Genomic DNA, 15,551 nt, shown 5'->3' with positions numbered 1-15,551 from the left:
AGAGCCTCACTTTGACTATTTAGTTGATTGGTGGGCTAATAGTTGCAGTAGATGAAAATATTGATAAAGTTTCCATATCATTTGTATCTTGTCATCCATGACAAAAAATCCATTTACCCAGAGGCCAGCATACAGCCACTGTGTAGGAAATGGCACAGTGCTGTGACTCTGTAATGGTATTAGATGACAAGATTGAGGTCAAATATCTTCCTTCATGTGAAAACCTGGGCATGTGCTCCTTTATTTTTAGATTATCCATGATTGTTAATTTCCAGTTAGTTTGCACACCTAGCAAGTGGCCCATATAGTTTTATTTTTTAATGATACACAAGTTTAAATAATGTAACCTACCAAAAGCCAAGAGACAGCTCATCTTGCTTTATAAATGTGCTGTTAACACTTTTAGCTATAATTTCAGTAAGATCCATAGTCTCACGAAAAGTCAGGAACATAAATGTGCCAGAAGGCCTCTAGACCACTGTAAAATGCAACCCTCTGGGTCTCAGTGGTGAGCTTGCCCAACCACAAATAGTATGTACAGTATTCTCTAGAGGTACTGAGCAACATAGTGCACTGTGTTGATGCCTCAGTCTCTGAAAAAAATAAATTTCCAACCTGAAAATAAGCTCACACTGCTTCCAAGAGTCCAGGCAAAAAGCATTAAGAAGATTAGTAACAGCCTTCTTAATTATACCAGGTCTGCAAGTTCCAAGTTGAACATAGATGCTAGAAATAGGCTTAGGGAGAGAGTTTAAAATCCAGTTTGCAAAATACATTGTTGAACTCTTCAGTACCTGCTATATTAGCAGGTATCAGCTGAGAATTTCTGAACATGCTGTGTTTAAACCACTGATTCCTTAGAAAAACATTAACTAGAGAGGAAAATAAATTTAATTAGTAAGTAAGATCTGAGGGGGTGGCTTAATATTTACTGACTTTTCTACTTGCTTGTTTCTTCTGATTGCTGATACTCAGAAATTTTTTTTAATGCAGTCTTACTCATTTCCAAAGTGTAGTGGCATTTCCATGAAATTCCATATTGTCTTCAGATGTCTTCTAAACAGCTGTCTGAGGAAGTACTGGAAGGCTCCTCAGGAAACTTTTTTCCCAGTTTTTCTAAATGGACTGTGATTTTTGACCCTCCTGCAGGCAGTCTTGGGAGAGCAGGAAAAGCAGACGACTTTATGTAATTTTAGTATTCTGATGAAAGGTGCTTTCAGTTGCAAGTCCTGAGATGATAATTGCTAGTCCCCTGTCATTTGCTGCATGCTATCAAAATGAATATGATCTGCAGAACCCTTAATGTCAGCCAAGGCTCAGAATGAGCTTGACAAGATTGCTTTGGAACAGTGTTTGCCAGACAAGGCTGCCTATAGCAGTCATTTTGCTACACCAAGGCTGGCCAAACTCTGTGTCTCAGACTGGCTCTTACAGGAGCCTGTGTCTGAGTCATGCTGTAGCCCTGTGACTTGTGGCTAAACCTTAAACAGAGAAAATTAGTTAAATACACAATTTTCCTTCCTGTTAGATGCATTCTTATCTAGATCTTGTGAGGCAGATGAGAAACTGGTCTTCTCTAACGACCTACAAGAAACTTCCCTTTGGTACTGTCCAAAGATGCCAAGGAATTTTCATCCAACTTCTTCATAATGTTTGGACAGACCCTGAGGTCTTCCAGCTTTCACTTGGATTCAGAGTCAAGAGTGTTGCTGTTACAGAGAAGGCACTGAATTGTTCTTGTCTGGTCAGTGAAGGTTCATACAGCTCCTTTCCCTCCTCTTCACTTCCCTTGGCCATTGCCATCATGGAATAGAGGCAGTGCAGCCTTCATTCCTCTCCAGGGGGGCTCCTGGAAAGGTTCTGCCCCAGTTCCGTGGTGGCTGCTGTAATCTGGACCTTGAGCCATGAGCCTTCTGTAGATAAGGAAGGACATTGATCCTGCAGAAGTGCACAGCTCCAAAACCACGGTCCCTAAAGTACATTTACATTCCCTTTGTCGCAGAACACCTTGCCCTTGCTACAAAGCAGAAGGGCACAATCAATGTCTTCAGCTCTTCTTAGCATCTGGTATGGTTCATCTTGCAGTTAGTTGAGTACAGCCTTCAGCTCTTAAAATTATGTTTAAATCTCTGTTTTGTATGGTATAACAGAATTCTTTCTGAAAATATTTTGTGTGCTTCTTAGGAGCATCACAGAGACTTTCTCCATTTTCCTTTACCTTCTTTTCCTTGGAACCCCTTTGCCACAACTGTTTTTTCTGTCATAGCATCACAGCATGAGTCAGCCCTACCTGGTTAGAGTGGACTGGTGCATTTCACATATTTTTCTGTCTAAATCCAGAATGAGTATGAATAACAGTACATCTGCCCTGCCTACCTGTATGAGAGCCATTCTAGTATGGGCACACAACTTTAGAAGCAAAAAATTTCCAGTTAAGCCTACTAATACGCATAACTTGAAAATATTTTGTCCAGTGCTACATCTTCAGCAATGGAAGTTGCTTTTATTCATGTTTCCAGATCACTTTTTGCTGTTAGAACCATAGGTAGAATTCATAAATCAAACATGCCCATCATAGTCTAAAACTGTAAAAATAAATCATCCAGCAGCCTAGCACTTTATCATTAAATAAATTGTAAATAATTCAGTCTTATGGGCTTAACATTCTCCTTGGCCACTGTCCTTCGCTCAAAAAGGCTACAAGGTTTTTATAGAGCAATTTTCTGTTGATATCCTGAAGCTTTCTTTTAAAAACCTTTTAGAAACCCTCTTTTAGAACTTGATGTTCTTGTCACAGAAATAGAATTCATAGCATCAGTTATGCCATTGGGCTCCCTCATTACAAATAAGTACAAGTGCTTACAAAGAGGTGACAGGCAGCTGGAAACTTCCTCTTTGAGGAACCAGAGCTGTAGAACTGTCTGAAATTTAGATTCAAGGAGTCTTCCTCTCTGAGTCAGAGAGAATTATTTGCTCTTCAGCTGCTCTTTAAATCAACTCTTTAAACCAAGTAATTTTATGAAGTATTTTTTCTGTGCTGTCACTTGCTACGTTACCATCATCCCAGGCCATATTAGACTGTGTGAATCTGTAAAGTGTTTTAGCAACACAATCATGATGTTTTGTGCAGGCTCTTTGTTAGATCCTGTCCTCTGGTCAGCTCTTCTTCAAGAGGCAGACCTGACTCATTTCTCACTGTGTTTCATTTTCCCTCCTCTACTCTTTAGCAGTCAAAGGATCAGGTTCATTTTCCTAATGTGACTTTAGAACAACTGCCAACACCGTGCATCTTCCTCACCTTCAATCTCTTTCCCATTTTTCCCTGAGATCACTGTTGTAAGAACTCTCTTTGGCTATAAAATGTTCTTGCTCTGGCCCTAAAAAATAAAAAGTTGGTTCCTTCTTGTCACAGAAGAGGGGTGCACTTTTGAGTATAGCAAAGAGGAACACACCAATGAGCCCATCCTGAAGTAGAGGAATTGTTGTAATTTCCCTTGCATGCTTAAGGGAAGCAAAACGGACACCATTGCTAGAGGTGTCTTCAGAAATCCAAACTCTGCACAGAAATTCACTCCTTTACAAGACATATTCACCTAATTTTGTGTCAGGGCAGCTGAGGATTTTGCCATTGGACACCAACTTCTTGGATCATCAGTAAAGTTATTTGCAACCCACCTCAAAGAGAGTGATGCAATTCTCTTCCCTGGAAGCTGCTTCCTAAGAACCCTCCAAAGTCATATACTGTCAGCTGAAACGCTGGTAGAAGCTGTAAAGTGCATCAGAACTGTGCTGGTCTTTGTTACTTCTCAATTTTACTTCTGCCTAGATTGCTTCTGTGGTGCCGTTTGGAAACCAACCAGGACCAGCTTTGCCATGCTGGGATATATGTGCACCTGAATTACATTTCATCCCTGGTTTCCTAGGAGTTGTTCACAGGCAGGGCTGTGGTCTGGCTGTATTTCTGGCACATAACCAGCAAATAAGGTGGTATTTTCACTAGTTCTGTATTTCCCCTCATTGTGGCAAGAATCGTTTGATTTCTGCAGATGTCTCCTCTTCCATTATCTTACCAGTGGCTTTCCAGATGTTTATAATGAGCCCCCAGTACCTGCCTGGAGAAATGAGTGTGCAGTCAGCTAAGCACAGCAGTCACCTCTGCACAGCAATAACTCGAGATGTGAGCTATGGAAATTGCAATTTGGGCATTTCTGCCATGGATTAGTATATGACAGAGAATATCCTCCCTGTATGTTATGTGGGGCAGAATCATCTCTTTGTTTGCCTCTACATGCTGTGGAAATTGTTCTTCCCCATCAGCTCAACTCCAAGGATCCCAAAGGTTGCAGTAAACAGCCAAAGCCAGTTCAGAGTGATAGATCACAAGTGCAAGTCCTGCTCTGGCCACTTTAATGACATGCCAGCACTCCCTTCTCTGTGTGTTGGTCAGCTCTTTCATCCAGTCTTGTGCCTCCTGAAGGTACCTGGAAACATCAGCCCAGGTAACTGTGTTTATCCTGTCCTGGCCAAAGCTGTTTAGATTTCATATCTTTAGCCCAGTAGCTACTGTGGATTTTAATGAGCTGCTCATACCATATTAAATAAAAAACCCATAACTTGAACTTATGGCCATGACTTACAGCGTTTGTAGCAAAGGCAAGCATTTAAATATATGTTACATCAAAAAAAGGCAGAGAGATTTACAAATTTAGAGCTTGAGTTTACCCATTTGAACCAAAATTTGTACTCAACATCATATGCCTTGAGTCATCTAAGTTTAATAGTCAGCCATATGGCATCTTTTCTTAACCCTCAGTTATCTAAGGATTAGGCTGCCCTATTCATCCTGAACATCAAGTGTGCTTTGACTGACTTGTCTGGAGCACCTGACAAATAAAACACTTCTTAATTTCTCTAGTGTGCTTCTTTTTACTTCCACCTCTCTGTATGTCACACAGTACTCTCTTTGAATCACTGTTTTCTCTTCAGGAGAGACATCCAGCTTTTTCTTGATTACAGGAAAATAGAATCCACAAAGTTAACTACAATTACCATAATTAAATTTATTTTCTCCTGCCGTGTTTAAAATGACAGCATATCAATATGGAAATTTTCCTTCTGTAGTCTTCAACATCCAGAGATCTCTCTGCTGGTGACTCAGTGTGAATAACTTATCCAAAATCAAACATCTATCTTGAAATACTCTATAAACCACACAGTGACAGTGTAGATCATATGGAAATCCACCACTTTCTGGATTTCAGGACTCTGTGGTAGAGCCATGTTTAGCTTCTTTGCAGATCAAGCAAGGAGCTGTAGAACAGTAAAACTTACTGAAACCAACCATTCTTAACCTAGAAGAATCTTGTCATCTGATGAGAGTTTTCTGTCAGAAGCCTTTTTTCTTGAAAATAGGTTTTATGGGAAAACTCAATGTTTTTCACAGTGCTTTTGCCTGAAATAATCTTCAGAAACAGGGAGACAGAATGTACACAGACAGAACGTACTTATTAGAATATTCATTTCAAATATGAGGAAATTATTCTAAAGACCCTCTCACAGTGCATTGCCACCCCTGTTCAGGGAAAATGTTGTTCTGTAAAGTCAGACTAACTCATTATTGCCTCATGTACATGCTCCACCCTTGGGATCACTATTGGTAATCAATAGCCCAATAAGGGTTAGGGATTTTTCAGTTTCAGTAGACATAAAAGCATAGAAAATCTGACCTGGGTTTCTAACATGCAAGTTAATGCCTGAACTACCAAACACTGGAGTAAAGAATGTATGAGCTCTGGTTTGCCATCAGAAAATTTCCAAAAGTCTTACATTGTTTCATTCCAACCTGAATTAAGAACAGATTCTGCAGACTTTATTTTTGTCTTCCTTCAGAATGAGGATGATACTACTCCCAGGTTTCTGTCTCAAAGAGCAGGATGATGGACAAGTTAGTTTGTTTTCAAGTGTTCTTTCAAAGCAGTTAACTTCTATCACAGTTACAGCCTACCAAGGGTCACTGAGCCAAGAGCACCTTTGCAGTGTGTGCTTCAGTACCTAGCTTTGTTGTACTGCCTCCTAGGACTCTTTCCAATTACTTTAAATATGTCTTTATTTTTCTGAATGGCTTCTACCCAGCTTAGAAATGCTCACTGTCAGAAAACCAAGCGTGTGGGTCTGTATGCATCATAATCCTTTTGTGCTTTAATCAATAAAGAATTGCAAACATTTCATTAGCAGGCATATTGCTAGGAGTATAATTCAGTTGCTGACTGTGAAACCAAGACCTTACTTTAAGTCCTTCTGTCAGTTCTACTTTGCTGTATGAAATCATAGCAAACAGGGGGAAGGAATCTCTGAGGTCATTCATGCATTCTCTGTCTCCCAAGGGCAGATCTTTTCATCTTGAGTTACCGTCACTTTTATTCACTGAGTTTGTGAATGGTGTGCTATTTCCTGTAAAAATCCCTTTTCTTCATTTCTTTGCTGATGATAAAGACTCTGACCTTATCCAGAATTCCTGGCAATACCTTCCATTGTTTTGCTTTGCCATTTTAAAGGAAAGGATTTATCCAAGGTCAGGAGATAATGCTCCTTTGCGATGTTCAGAGAATTTCGGTTTTTCTTAAATGTAGTTTCTCTGTCTAGAGAGAGCACCACAGCTACAAGTGTTAATTTTAAGAACCCTGCTGGACTCATAGGATGCATATAAAACACCTGATCCAATTTATCAAGTGACATTCCCTCAATATACAGTGTTCCCTGAAGAGGAATCGAGTTTTTCTGAACTGAGAGCTGTGGGGTTCATGATTCAGTGTAAAATTCACCTAGTTGTTTCTTCACACATTCCGTATGTGGCAGAGCAGGATTCTCATCCTATTTTCATGCAAATAAAATTCTACCAATCATGAAATTGCAAGGAAATGAGGAGACAAGCATAACGAAGTGAAGAATTCCACATCCTGCAAGTTACCCTTTCGGTCTTACCTTTTTCATTCCCTGAATATGAAGCTCTTTCAGTTTCTCCTTCATCTGTTCACAGCTATTTGTTTCTTTCATTATACTCTTGTGAATGCTCTTTCTCTCTCCTTTCAGCATCACAGAGCATAATTTGCATGAGAATAGCATAGTTCTCCCTTAACTGAAAATTGAAATATTTTGTGTGTTTAGTTTCTTCTTGTGCTTGTTGTCCTTTGGGTCCCTCCCTGTACCCTGAACTCCTGCCACATAGCACGTGTACCTCATGTGCTGCTACTTTTAGTAAAATTCTTTTTATGGATGGCAACAGCAGTCTTAATCATCTGTTCTCTGTCTCATGGCTTTCTTACTCATACTGCATATTCCCTCTTATGTAAAGGCAAGCTCATTTTATAATCCACAGAATTTTTTTTTAATGGCCTTTCCTGAGATAAGTTTGAATCTCTTCCACGTTTCAGGCTTTCAGAATTTATGCATTTTTGGTCAGAATTTGCAGAAGATCTTCAGTGTGGTTTTTTAAATTCAGTTAGGAAGTCCTTGTTCTTAGGCATGGTCATGTGCTTCACCTACCACTAGTGGTTAAAATTATTTCTGGATTCTCTAGATAAAAATTAGAAGGAGGAGAAAGAACTCCAGTCCAAAACCCCAGTGTGTCTGGAATGCAGAAAGAGCTCTTTTTGGTGGAGATTGTGCTGTGGCACCAGCGTGAAGGAAACAGATGAGATGCACAGGCAGCCTTTGAGCCAGATGGAGCAAAGTGCTTTTTCAGATGTGAGAGGAGAGGAGGTACAAATTAAGGACTAATTTGACTCCAGACACTTTGTGTATCAAACTGAATGAATTCAACATTCTTTAAGGGGAGGGAGGCAGTACCACAGAGCTGAGCAGGATCTTGCCCTCTCATAGGACTGCTCTAATACCTTACCATCATCACTTTTTCAAAACTGCAGCATAGGTGGCACAATGGAGTTGGTCCTTATGAGTGCCCCAAATCACTACAGTGATGCAAGGAATCATAACAATTAATGGTTTCAGATTAGACCTTCTCAAAATTCTCCAAGCCAGATATTTGGCTATCTTTAACAGATGTCCTTAGTGTTTTCTCAGTTGTTTGAAGTTGGTGTTTCGCTGTGAATTAAATACAGAGAAATAAACTCATTTTTATGTGCTTAGGATAGGTGAACAGGTTATCTCTTGATTCAGAGACAGTAGGAGTTTACAGCAGCTTTAGTGACAGCACGTCTGCTGAGAAACAGATATTGGGAGTATTTATCCTTTTTGCCACTCCAGTTGCCAGCAATTATTACTTCAGAGGCACCTTTTTAGCAAAAAATGGTCTAATTAATCCATATACCTCCTTGTTGCTCTGGCTGAAACTGTGAGTGCACTAAAGCTGCCATCCTGCTTGCACCATTTAGCTTTAGTTGCATGAAGATCAAGTTATTCATGTGTCTGACCCCTGAATTTAAGACATTTATTCTGAGCATAAGATGCCATGTTCAGGTCTTGTGCAAAATTCAGACCAGGTGTAGAAATAGATACTATTACAATCTGAGTACAGTTACTCATAACTTTGCTTGGACTATGATTTACTTGACAGGACATGATGGATTCTCTAAATTCTGAGCTCCAGGCTACTCCATCAAGAATTGCTCTTGCCTAGCATAAATGTTGACTTAGAATAAGCTCAAAATAATGTGGCAAGAGTTTTGAGAGCACAGCCCAGTCATTCTGTTTCTGCTGACCCCAATGAGCTTCAGTCCACTGCAAATTAATTCCAAATAAAGGCAGTTTGAATTGCTAGATTTATTTAACTTGCCCTTTGGTTGGTGTTATCAATTGGGCAATCATAGGAACTAGGTAGTGGAAAAAAGCATTTTTCCACTTTCAAGACCACGTCAACCTGAACAGTTTATAGAAATCTGCCAAACTTAGAGAATACTCTTTGTTTTGGGGGAGTGCTGTATCTTTACCTGCAGCCTAGCAGTTGCTGCAAAAAATCCTTTTCCTCTGCACAAGGCCTTAAGACAGGGTCAGTCCAGCCTACTTCTCTGAATCAGAGGAAATGGCAATCATAAGCCCTACACAGCAGTCATTTAATTTAGTCCAAGAACGAGTTTTTCTGAGCAAGAAGGAGCCATTCAGTGTCCTTCTCATGCTTTTCCTAAGAGACAGATGCTGCAAGGCTGCCTTGAATGTAGGTGATGGCTTCAGGGGCTTCCCTCTCCCATTTTCACTTATGTTACATAGTTCTCTTTGTTTTCACTACATCTGGGTTTTTGTCTTCTGTTAAGACTTCTTTGCATATTTTATACACATTCTTGAGAGCAACTCTTATGTTTAGAGTTGTTATCCACTCTTTCCAGTCATTGTGTTATGGAATGTTCAGTAATCTGGAAACAAAAAAGGTTTTTCTGGATCCTGTGCAGACTGTACCCTTCAGACTGCCATGATGGGGAACAGAAAAGATCAGAAAACAACTTCTCCGTATCTCTAAAGAAAGCACCTTGGTGCTAGATCCCCCTCCTCTTGCCTTTATTAGTGTTTGCCTTGTCCAGTTTTAATACTTGTCCTCTTGATTTATCCAAGATTATGGAGAATGACCTAGTTAAGACATAGATTGGTGCATGATCCTCAGATGTATCCCTGTTAGTCTCAAGGACTTGTGTAATTTTGTTCTGCTTTGCACCATATCTCAGTTCATAAAACCGGTTTGGATCTTAGTCCAAATCAAAGTTTGGATCTTAGATTGAATCAACAGTGAATGATAAAAATCCCAAGATTTGCCTGATTTTGATCAATAGCCTTAAAATCATGCCATGTTCTTTTGTTCATGAGATAAATCGAAGTCACGGAAATTTGCTTTATAAACTAATCGGCTGCTTAAAAAAACCCAAAATAAACAGATTTTTATTTGAAACTTTTAAATTGTTATATTTACTTATTTCATAGAAGCTGAAAATCAGGCTTTCAGAAATATTCTCAAACCGTGAGATGTATTTGGAATTTCAGGCATTTAATGGTATTCAAAGCCAAAAAACCTGTCTAGTGTGACTCTTCTTTTTAAGAAAGTGACTTGTTGCAACTGGGTAGAGATTCTGCTTTAGTTCAAAAGCTTCAGACATAGAACCTGAAGAGCTGCTCTGTCACTGCTAAACCATTGCAGGCACTGGAGTAACTTCACCTGGCAGCTGAGTCAATGTTCCTTATCCGGTGCAGAAGGACTAACAGCTCAAGCTTGTGCTTTTTAATTGGATATTTTGATATTCAGAAGCAGTGCATATCCCATGTGGGCTAATGTTAAAGCAAGAGTTCCTGTGGATTAAAGCATAGCACATTGGTAATGATTTTATTTATTTCTTGTCTGTGGATCCATTGAGCAGATACACAAGATATTGTTCCAGAATTATGAGCTTACACTGGAAAAACACAATGTAATGTCTCCCAGACTGCCTTACATAATTAGATGTCCTTTTCTTTAGATCCCTGTTTCTGCTTGAATTTTCTGGTAGGAATTCAATAGGGATGTAGATGGGGCTGCAAACATCACTTTAAATTAACAGGAAGGTCTAATTGTTTCAGATTAGCTTTGTCATAATTCAAAAGGAATCTAAATGTCAGTAAGATGACACTGCTTTAGTTATGTCTTCTAGTTCTTTTTTCTGCTACCTTGTCAGAACAAAAAATAAATAAAAACAAAAATATGCAAAAAAAGCTTGAAATAAGTAAAACAAACAAGAAAAAAGGCTAAAACATTAAGGTTGTTTTTCACAGAGAAATAAAAACAGCAAAAATTGTCTGTAAGATCAATATCACCATGAAGACATGATCCAATTTTTAACATCTGTTCTTTCCCTTCCATAGCTTCTCCAGTGTGATAGAATGGAAATTAGTAATTTGCTTCTGCTCTTGGCTTGAAGTTGTATTTGTGTTTCAAATACATGCTGAGGTTTGGTAGTGGTGAGGTGAGGGATGAGTTGGTGTCACCCCTCTCTCAAGCACAGGTGGTTTCTGAGCACTCAGTCTGTGCTGTGTGTAGGTCTCAGCTCCTCTCTTTGATGTAGCCTCTTTCCCACATTCTGCTATTCATGTTTGCTTTCTTTTACCGATGTTTTCTCACGACCTTGAGTTTAAGGAATTTCATCAGTACATCTCTCCAATTATCCAAAGTGTGAGAGGTACTGTCACATGTCCTCTTGCTCACTTAGATCTTCATTCTGTTAAGAGTTCATCATGTATGAAAGTCAGAGTTGCTAGGAAGGTTGCAGGGTATTTATCCTTCTTGGTTTGTTTTATTAAATCTGTGTAAAAATAAGAAAAGCTGGCTTGATTCCTTCTATTTATACGTAGAAATAACTCTTGTTCATTGAATGACCCTTACCCTATAGATCCAGTCATCCATGCCATGGGAAAAAAAAATTGTTGTGTCTATTCATTTTCACTGGATGTCATCCAGAAAGCAGAAATATTACTGCTTATGTTCATGTTGTGTTGAAGCAGTGCAATAAAGGAGTCTTCATATGCCAGAGTTAATCTGCAAACAGAAGATTTACTGCTCTTTGCAGTGCCATGCCAAATGTAACCTTCAGCCCTTTTTCCTGAGTTTTAACCTTAACTCTTTAGTCCTGGTGAATCCTCCTGCCCCTAAACTGTGCCCAAGTTAAAAATTTTAAATGACATGAAACATTCTTCCTTCCCTGAAACGTAAAATTATTATTTGATATGTTGGTCCACAAGGATATGCACATGTTCACATACAAATGGCAGCATGTCACTTGCAGAATTCTTCAAGCAGAAGTTTCAGCCTGTAAGTCTATAAAATAGTGCCTCCCAGAGAAGTAGATGAAAATGAGAACTATATTGATTAAACAGTTAGGTTCAGGTCCTGCAAGGTGAGCAAGAACTGCCTGAAAATCAGGAGCTGCAGACTCAGCTCCATTTTCAGAAAGCCTTTCCAGAAAATGTATCCATTCATTTGTTAGCTGTGCTTCCTGGCAGTTATATGCAAATCCATTTCTATACTGGTAGCTCTTTCTACACGATGTTACTACATAGCAAACAGACATAAAAATTTCAAATCTATCTGGAGAACCATGTGTGAATGTATATGGGCTCAAAGATCTGTCCCATGCTGTTAATGCATGTGTGCCCCAAATCTGTGTTTCAGTTTGTTCTTAAATGCCAGGAGCTTATTTCACAACTGGTGGAGAGGCCAGTCCAAAAGAAAAGCAAAGACAGTTATACTTTTTTTTTTTTTTTTTTTAAAGCATTGAAGTCCCTCCAAATGGCCAGTCTAAGTTCACCTTGAGGGCAAAGCACAGGCTACTTTAAAATAAAAATCTTTTAGTGCTAGTCAATAGAAAAATAAAGCCTCTTCTGTTCTGTGTAAATAATTTTTGATCAATGTACTGTTCTAAGGCAATTCCCAATTAGCATATCCTATAGCTGATTGTCAGACCCTGTCCACAGGGTACAATTGTGACACAGGCTGTGAATATTCAGCAATAGGAGTCTGTAAATCTGAGTAAGTAATGACAAAGCCTCTTTAGGGAAAGAGGTGAGCTGAGTAGAATAATGGCAATCTTAGGGGGCAGTGGGGTATTTTAATTTAATCAAATCCAGAGCAACTGAAAAAGATACTATTAAAAGGACTTATTCTCTGAAGTAAATACTTTTCAGAAAAATGTACAGTTCAAACTGACGTGCTAAATTGGCATCCTTACATCCACTCCATTCTGTGGATCAAAGCAAAGTTAATCATTTCCCTTGCCTTTTATCTCTTTTATGGATGTGTTTGTGAGTATGTGTGCATATGCATGTGTACGGTGTGTGCATGTGCATACATGAGTAACACGAAACAATGGCAGCGAGGGAGGGGTTCTTGCTTTTTCTGTAATGAAGTTGGAGATTTTATTTATTTTTTTTTAATCTAGTGATACCTAATAGTCACTGCCCACTGTAGTAAAAGCTCAGAAGTATTGCAACTTTCTCTTGCCTGTGTTTGCCCAGCCACCCTTCTACACACTACAAGCACTGGGAAATTTCAATGACACAGCTTGGAATGGGTTCAGTGACCTCAATTATGCCCTCCCACCCACTCCAAACTCCTTTCAATTTGCAAAAAGCTTTAAGTGGACAAAACCCAGATGCCTTTTGCTTGTAGTTCAGTAAGAACAGATTGGGCATGTAGATTCTTGTCAAAGTGATATATGTAGTTCATTTTCCATTAACTCTTTCTTAACTAAGGGTTTAAAATTCTCAGTTCCAAGTCTAGCACTCTGCTTTGCTTCCTACTGTTTTTAAAGTTCATTATGCCTACAACATCATCTAAAAGTGAACCTTGAAATACCTCAGCTAGACATTGACTGATACAAAACAGAATGTTTGGTTCTGCTTTTAAAGGCAATCACTGTTTTTTACTTTTTCAACTTGTTTCATATATAATAAGCCATCCTATTGTCTAAGAGAGTTGAAAAACACTAACTAAATGCACTAAGTAAAGTCTCCAGTTTGGGAAGAAAAGGAAACCATGACTCGTGGAAATGATTTACCAGTCAAAACCGGTACATGAACCCTGATGACCTTGAGCTTGCTTCAGTCGGCTTGCTTAAAACTTATATTGCTTTTAATATGTTGTAATATTGCCCCAAAGAGGCAGTGCCCTTCCCCTCCCCCAGAGCATTTCATTACCCTGCCTTTCTCCCTCTCTCTCTCCCTGTGTCTCTTTCATTCTGCAGAAACATGTGCTGTCAATAACGGAGGCTGTGATCGGACTTGCAAGGATACCGCGACAGGGGTACGGTGCAGTTGCCCAGTCGGATTTACCCTGCAGCCTGATGGGAAAACGTGCAAAGGTCAGCCTCTGTTTGCTTTGCAATGCATCATTTGCCTTCAGCGGGTCCAGTACAAGGTGTAAATATTCAGTTATTTAATCAATACTTTTCAAGTCGAGGCAATACTGGTGTAGGGGTTGCAATTAAGTCCATTAGGTTTCTCCTTCCCCGGTTTTTATGTATTTACCTGGTTCAGTTGTTTTTCTTTTTATTTATTAGAGGGGTTTTATTACTGCAAAGAAATGAGAAGCAGAGGTCAAACTGTTTCAAGCTGAGCAGAGATTTAGAGGAACAACTCGGGGCTGCAAAAAGCCTTTCGTTTCAAAGGATATTCTGATACCTTTGTAAAACCTCAGTCATCTAATGGTGTCTGCATTTATCTATTCAGAAAGTGAGCTAAAATTGTCAAGCAATACTTTGGTACCTTGGGTACTTTGCTTATTGCTAAGTGAAGCCAGATATTGCTCACAAAAAAAAAAAACCAAACACTTTCTCATTTCTGCACCTTCAAAAGATAAATAGCCAGCTACAAAGGAAAACCAAAATAACATTTACAAATTCAGGAGTCTAAAACCACACAGCTGATGCTCAGGTTTTACTGCTCCAAAGGCAGCACGGGAACCTTGCTGTTCTGTCTTTCATGTGTGTGTTAAAGCTGAGGTCAGGGGAAAAGAGAGCAGAAAAGAGCATCTGATAGCACTGTCAGCATGTGCTCTCAGTTAAAGAGGCAGGGACAGCTCTCAAATGTCCCCACACAGTCACACTTTAGTGGCACATGAGGAGATTTGGGTACATGTTGGTAGGACCAGGCCACCCATCAACCCTTTTCCCATTTTTCCCACTTTCCTGTGTATTCCTTTTGAGTTTCTTTGCAAAAGACTTGGAGATGGAGATCCAGGAGGACATGGCATATATTCTTGTCACAGAGAATATTTTTCATCACTCAGTGGCTTAGCTTAAGTTGACCTAACATGCTAAGAAATTATTGTGACTTTTTTTCCTTCAAATTAACCAGAAAGGTCAGAATATCTTCAGTCCAGGGCTTGATGTTACTTAAAATAGTAAAACCCACAAAAATAAACAGAAAATGTGTGGTTTCCTCTTGCTCCAGGCTGAAAAATCCCAGTGCTTGGGCATGATCCTGTTAGTATTTATAGAAATAACAGTCCATTTGCCTGTTTATTTGAAAATAAAACATTTAAGCTGCCATCGCACACAATGTTAATAGTTAAGGGTGAGCACACATCAAAACTCAGTCATCTTAGTTCAAGCCACATAAAAATAAATCTTCATTTTTACCAGCAGAATAGCTAAGCCATAGCAGAACAGTAACAGTGATTCCACCAAGTGCTTAAAAAGGAGGCATTTTAATAATGTAACATACACCTAGGCTTGATCATAACGTTTATTATTGAAACTGTGTCATGAAAAAAAGAGTCATTCTAAATTTAGACGTTTGGCCAGAGAACTAATATGAAACAATATTTATATAATAATCAAGACCATAATTATTTCTGCAGACAAAATGAAATATTCTACTGATTCTCAAACCAAATACCTTAGCTCTAAGCTCTTTCACATTTTGCTTTTTCCCCTTTTTTATGAGTAGAAAATTTAAGAAACAGAATCTGTATTTTTATGATGCTGCTAGTTCTTTCTTACTTTCTTAAAATAAGCAGCAACTGGAAATTAACACAGATGGTGTAATAAAGTAATAAGCCATTTCTTTTTAACCTTTATTGACAT

The 15,551-nt window shown here is 39.0% G+C and overlaps 1 protein-coding gene across 3 annotated transcripts in view; it reads left to right on the top strand.

The window, feature by feature from the left end:
* The window catches only part of SCUBE1 (signal peptide, CUB domain and EGF like domain containing 1), a 190,390-nt gene that overhangs the window by 110,226 nt on the left and 64,613 nt on the right, over positions 1–15,551 (top strand). For all 3 annotated transcript variants that reach the window (XM_088164796.1, XM_014881079.2, XM_014881070.2), the window contains one exon: positions 13,710–13,826. In XM_088164796.1, the coding sequence (XP_088020922.1) occupies positions 13,710–13,826 (117 nt within the window). The remainder of the gene's footprint in view (positions 1–13,709; positions 13,827–15,551) is intronic.

The sequence above is a fragment of the Sturnus vulgaris genome, chromosome 5, assembly GCF_052056855.1.
Source record: "Sturnus vulgaris isolate bStuVul1 chromosome 5, bStuVul1.hap1, whole genome shotgun sequence".
Taxonomy (NCBI): domain Eukaryota; kingdom Metazoa; phylum Chordata; class Aves; order Passeriformes; family Sturnidae; genus Sturnus; species Sturnus vulgaris.
This window is presented reverse-complemented; position numbering and strand designations above follow the sequence as displayed.